Source organism: Hemitrygon akajei, chromosome 21, assembly GCF_048418815.1.
Source record: "Hemitrygon akajei chromosome 21, sHemAka1.3, whole genome shotgun sequence".
Taxonomy (NCBI): Eukaryota; Metazoa; Chordata; class Chondrichthyes; order Myliobatiformes; family Dasyatidae; genus Hemitrygon; species Hemitrygon akajei.
Window position 1 is genome coordinate 13,766,061 of NC_133144.1, and position 6,062 is coordinate 13,772,122.

The window sequence follows — 6,062 nt, forward strand, 5'->3', positions numbered from 1 at the left end:
AATCTTTCAACATAATCAACAACGTTTTTCGAAACATCAAAGTAGTTCTAAAGTACCAGAATAGTAACTCTTGACGAAAAGCTAACAAGCTCAGAGGAGTGCTCAGATTGAGTTGAAGCATCAAACCACATCCACATTTCTAAACTCTGCTGGGGCCGACAAGAGTTTGCTTACATCAAGACTCCCTCGAAAACACTCACTGTAGAATCCATTCCAAATGAGTTAAATCTAAAAGTAATCATGGGTAAGTTCATCTCAACATGTTACATATTAAACTGAAGGAGATACAGTAACATTAACAAAAGGATGATAAAATAATTAAGTAATTGAATAACAATTGCGTGGTGAATAAATGGCAACTGGGGAATCCAAAAGGATCATTTTAATTTTTCAGAGTGTCTCTAAGCAAATGTAATGTGTTGTGACTGTACCATATTGAAAACTTTACAATGAATCTGGACCTTTGAAGTGCAAAGAAGAATTTCTCAGAGCTCTTGTTCTTGGTCTCAGTAGTTTTTGTCTGCAAGGAGCCGAGGAATTGAGAAAGCATCATGTCAAGAGTGGAGAAATGCGCTCTACTGGAATTGCTGTGCGTGTGAGTTACAGAAAGGAGTGACTATGAAAGTGGAAGTATGGGCGAATGCAGTTCTGAGCCTGTCTCCTGATAGCAGTGAGCTGGTTAGGCAGAGAGTGCTTGAGTCCCTGCAGGAACTGGGGCAGACCAAACGCAAAAGGGTTCTCCAGTTCCTTCACAAGTTTCTTATGGAGCACCAGAATTTACCTTTGTTACAGCGCATAACAATATTAAAGAGCATTACACTAATTTTGAAGGGCAACGTTGGGCATTTAAGCCGCCCACTATTCAAGAAACTAATTGTAATAGCTTTGGTGGAAATATCCAAAATAAGCATAAATGATGCTCACAGAGAAACAGCAAGTAAACTTTTGCTAGCTCTGGGCTCCAGTTTCCCAAATGAAGTCTTCATGGAACTGCAAGCAATGATTCAACAACAGACCCCGACTCATTTCTATGCCATCTTAACATTGGCAAACCTGTGCTCTGAAAATGTGCATGCTGTGGTCCCTTTGTTGAAGCCAGTGTTGGAAAGTATCCTCTATTTACTGCATGTGGAAAAATGTCGAAGAACGCAATGGGTCATCTGCTATGCCTTGGGCTATATGAGCAAGAGCATTCTCATTTACACTTCAGACCCTAATCTCCCAATGAGGAAGATGTATGTGAGCGAGCTTTCCAGTGCTTATGATATTCTTTTCCATTCCTGGTTGAACTCCAGCGACCCTAAGATAAGCATAGAGGTAGTGAAAGCAATAGGCCAGATTGTTTACCTGCTTCCCAGTGACAAAATAGAGAATGAGCTGCCCAATTTAATTCCAGCCGTCCTGTCCTTGTACCAGAAGTCGTCCAATGATATCACCCTCACTAAGGTGCTCTGTGGTATTCTGCATACTGCCCTAGAAAGGAACAACAAAATGCTGCTGCCCCAGCTCGAGACCCTCTGCATCACCTTACACCAGCAAATCTGCATTACAATGGATCACACCCCCAACTCCTTGTCAGAAAGTCTTCAAGACAAGATCCTTTGTTGCTTTCAGATTCTAACTTCAGCTTTTGCAGAAGAGATAATAAGATTCCTTTTGCCACAGTTGGAAATTCCCAATGAGCAAATTCAGCTGGGGACTTTGGCTGTGTTGAAGCACCTGATCAATTCTGTTCCTTCATACATGGATGGGCACAAGAGTCAGATTATGAACAGCATGACACTGTCTGTTTTAAGAAACAACAACCAGGTGAAGGGTTTTCTCAGCAAGCTAATATATACAATGGCCAGCCACAATTACCTGGAACTGGAAGGGGGAGTGGAGGTGATCCGATTTATAATTGAACAATGTGCACTTCCCATAAAAGAGGGCATGCAATGTCATAAGCCCAAGCAAAGCAAAAAGGGGCACACCAGTACGGTGACAGACAGAGAATTAATGAAGCTCTATGAAAGATTACTGGGAAAATTAACCACAACATTAACGATTGACAATGTTCTCTGGCCACTGCTATTGGAGTTTGTTATCCCAGCAAAGTACACAAATGCTTTGGCTGCAGTCTGTAGTTCCTTGGCGTATCTTGGGAGCAAGAAACAGCAAGCTGAGGAAACTGAGTTTGTTTTAAATTATGAAGAACACACCAATCTTCCAAACCGCCAGGCTTTACTGATTCGGTTGTTGGCCGTGTCATCTTCCCCCTATGAGGGTGGACATCGAGGTGCTCCTGCTCTGTCCTTACTATGGGTCCTGGGTATTAATATCCACCCGGCGGCTGTGAGAGTGTGGGACAATGAACTTCCAAATTTGGTTCGTTATTTGCAGGAAATTTCAGAGGACGATCTGCTCCAATATCAGTGGGAACAGAAACTACTTCAGGTTTTGTCCCAGACCCTGGAGGAGATAGAAGATGAAGTCTGGATTATCCAGCTGAGTGAAGTGGTGACAGAGCAGATTCACAGATGCCAATGTTCTCCGCAGCAGAAGGGGTTTCTGTTCAAGTGCCTTGGGATAGTGCTGCAGCTGACACAGAGCCATGAAGTGGTAAGGAAAAAACTGCAAGTGATGTTGCAAATTGTTGAACATGACAAAGATTTAGAAAGAGAATGTGTAGCTACTGGAATTGGCTACTGTGCCCAAACTCACTTAGGTATAACCCTTGCTATATTGAAAAATTGTTCAAAACTGAATATTTTTAAGAAAACTGCAAGTTTCTACCAGATCATGAAGGACCAAGGCAGTCTTGAAATAATGAATGTGAAAAGCACACTTATTTTGTGCTACGGATATTTAATCCGACATTGTCCCAAGGAGATTATTTTGCCTAGAATAGAGACAGATATTCTACAGAATGTATTGAACCACTTCAACATAAAACTTTTGGGAATGAAAATTCATGTAAAGGACTCAACGATGAAGTTAAGTCTGATAAAGGCTATCACACTTATAGCCAGAGCATTCCAGCACATAGAAGGGGAACCTGCCTACAAGATGACCAGAAAGATGGAGCTACTGGCCTACATGCAAGAGTTCATCAAGGCTGAGCCCACTGACTCAATGACAACTTATGTTCGAAAGACTGCTATGGATGCATGCACCTGCCTTTTAATGGTAGAACCTTTTTCTGTATTAATTAGTCATGGTGACTTGATTAAGTTATGTCTGAAAAGTATTTTCAGCTTGCCACCTTTGGAGGGTAGTGAAAGCAGAGATAAGATTAAGAGGCAGGAGATTTACAAAGAAGCACTAGTGTCTCTGGAGGATCTCCTGAAGCAACTTCTACACTTAGATTTGTCACCCAATGGCCTTCAATATCTCTTTAAATTCCTGTTAGTATGGATAGGATCCAGGAAGAACTATGAACGAGAAAATTCCTTGATGATCACTTTGCATCTTCTGACATATTACCTGGATAGAGGTGTCATTAATGATAAAGTTCCATCCCAGAATTTTGGGGCTATTATTGGATCTATAGTGGTTCGCTGCTCAGATCCATCAGTTACTGTAAGGGAGATGGCCATTGACTGTTTATATATACTGCTTCGTTTGCAGCTACAGTTTGAAGGGTTTTATATGGACCACAAATATAATGAAGTGGAACAACTGAAGACCATTAAGAATGGACTAAAGGACACCAATTTTGAGACACTCTATCAGCTATATATAGATCTTGGAACAGTCCTGTCCAACTGTGTGCCCCATGACCAAGTAAATACACTACTGCTCACTATCTCTGAAGGACTTACTGATGAGCAATTGAACAGTTACTTCGTGGCTTCTATTGTCATAAATGTCCTCATTAGGAAATGTGGAACCGTCCTTACTGACATTCCAGGAATAATCAAAGTTCTGCACCGTCAACTGCAGTTGATTACACAGCCACAAATAGCACACTTTGTGACATATTCTATTTCCATTCTAGCTTCACAAAATGTGCCAATGGTTTTGCCCCATCTCCTCAAGTACCAAATTCCATTTCAGACGCATATGGTTGATATATGGAGATCCTTACTGAGTGATAATGCACTAGCTGTGACATCCATCAAATACCTTCTCAATAACTTAAAGCTAATGTATGATGACAACAGTGAATCTCTGTTTCAGGAAATGGTGTTAACCATGCATCAGCCATTAGCTGTTCTTCATGCCCTTCACGCCATGATATGCTGTCCCGGGTCCAAGAAGGTAATAAACATTCTGTTTCCCCAGCTCTTCTGTGTTATTCTGCTTTACTTCAGTTCCAGCGTCCAGTTCTGCTCCAGGAATTTTCTGAGAATCCCAAAACAAAAGAAATCCTTCACCTCGTCGGATGAATCTGCAGACACCGATATTTGCAATTATGCTGTTGAAATACTTCAAACAATCCTGACAAGCATAAAGTGCGACAACGCCTATATTACAGCAGAGAACGGTTGGGACCTGATGAAGAGCCCAGGGAGGCACCATGAGGGGATTATGCTGCTGGCCAGCACGATGTCAGTGTGTGCCACCCCTCACCTCATCGCTATTGTGGAGCAGCTCATTCCTTTCCTTGCTAATATTCAGGAGCGCCAGAGAATTGCTGCGGTTGCGTTTTTTGCTGAGCTTTTAAATCATGAAGTGGTATTGGACTTGTCACTTGCAGACACCCTCGTGGGAAGCTTACTCCGGTGTTTGATTGACACTTCTCCCACTATTCAGGGACTCGCGATAAGGGGCTTAGGAAATACTGCAACTGGAGCAGCTCAGAACATAGCAAAGTACTCCAGCAGGTTATTATCTGTATTCACTGCAGCGATACACAAGTACTGGAAATCCAATCATCTCATGGCGATTGAGGCCATGTCAAGCATTTTCAAGGTCCTAGATTCACGGCAAGAGCATTTCGAAGATTCTGTTCTGATTGATGTAGCTCTTACAATTGAGCCTTTATTGGAAAATGAACATGAAAAAATGAGAGCCTCTGCATTTAAAGTTCTTGGGAAACTAGTGCAATTTGGAAGCGGTGAGAGGAACCCTGTGTTAGCAGAACACCTCCATCCAACCCTGGTCAGCTCGTTGCTGCACCTCAGTGATGAGAGCCCTGAGGTGGTCGGTGCCTGCAAGTCAGTGCTAAAGCTGATGGGTCCAATCACCGGGTCAGACACCCTGAGTAAAATCTTTCAAGAGCTCTCACCGGAGGCCACCGCGCTGGACTATGAGGGATACTTGAGCAAAGTCAGCAGGCACATCAGTGGAGATCTGCCCGACAAGATAGTTTGCTACGTACTGAGTTGTACTGCCTTCTTCACCAATCCCCGGCCGGAGATCAGAGGAAACGCCGTCACGTTGATAGGATTTCTCATGCACCACGCAGCAGCGGGGTTTGCTCTGCAATTCTCCGCTGATTCCGCTTGCAAAAAGGTATGTGCCCTGCTGTCTGACCCAGTGAGAAGCGTCCGAATCAAAGCCGCTGTAGCAATACGGCAGCTCTACATGTACTGAGGAAGATCAGAACACACACACTGTGAGCTGCGCTGTGGAAACTAGAGGAAAAGGAGATTGCTTCTCCATCCAAGAAGACCGCTACGTGAAAACTGTCTCCTTTAAATACTTCCTCACAATTTTACTGGAGGGACTCACCCTACAAAAAGCTGCAAGATCACTGTGGAAACAAAGTGAATTTATTTGCAAATAGTATTTTAATTAAATAATAAATGTTTTATTTTCTGCCTTGTAAAATATTTGTTTCACTTTTGACCATGTTTTCTCTCCCATTCCCTCCCTCTCTTCCTGTCCCTTCCTATTTCCCAGTCATACCAGGGCAATTTTCCGCCATCTCAACCTTCTTGATCCCCTGACTGAAGCTCTGTGCATAAATTATGACAGCAGGCCATTCTGTCCTTCATTCTTGTGCTGGCCCTTTTGAGCTAACCTGACTGTCCTGATTTTCCCTCCAGAGCCTTGTAATCTTCCTCATGCTGCCAAATCCCAATCCCTTCCTTTCAAAATACTTGACAGAATTATGCATTATTGCTGACAACACG

The 6,062-nt window shown here is 42.8% G+C and overlaps 1 protein-coding gene across 1 annotated transcript; it reads left to right on the forward strand.

The window, feature by feature from the left end:
• The first annotated feature begins 618 nt into the window (after window positions 1–618).
• Window positions 619–5,520, forward strand: LOC140714515 (maestro heat-like repeat-containing protein family member 1). Its single transcript, XM_073025807.1, has one exon. The coding sequence runs from the start codon at window positions 619–621 to the stop codon at window positions 5,518–5,520; it is 4,902 nt and encodes a 1,633-aa protein (XP_072881908.1).
• The last annotated feature ends 542 nt before the right edge of the window (window positions 5,521–6,062 follow it).

What these genes read in the sequence shown, in the direction of transcription:
- LOC140714515 (XM_073025807.1), top strand. Translation starts at nt 619, where the DNA reads ATGAAAGTGGAAGTATGGGCGAATGCAGTTCTGAGCCTGTCTCCTGAT.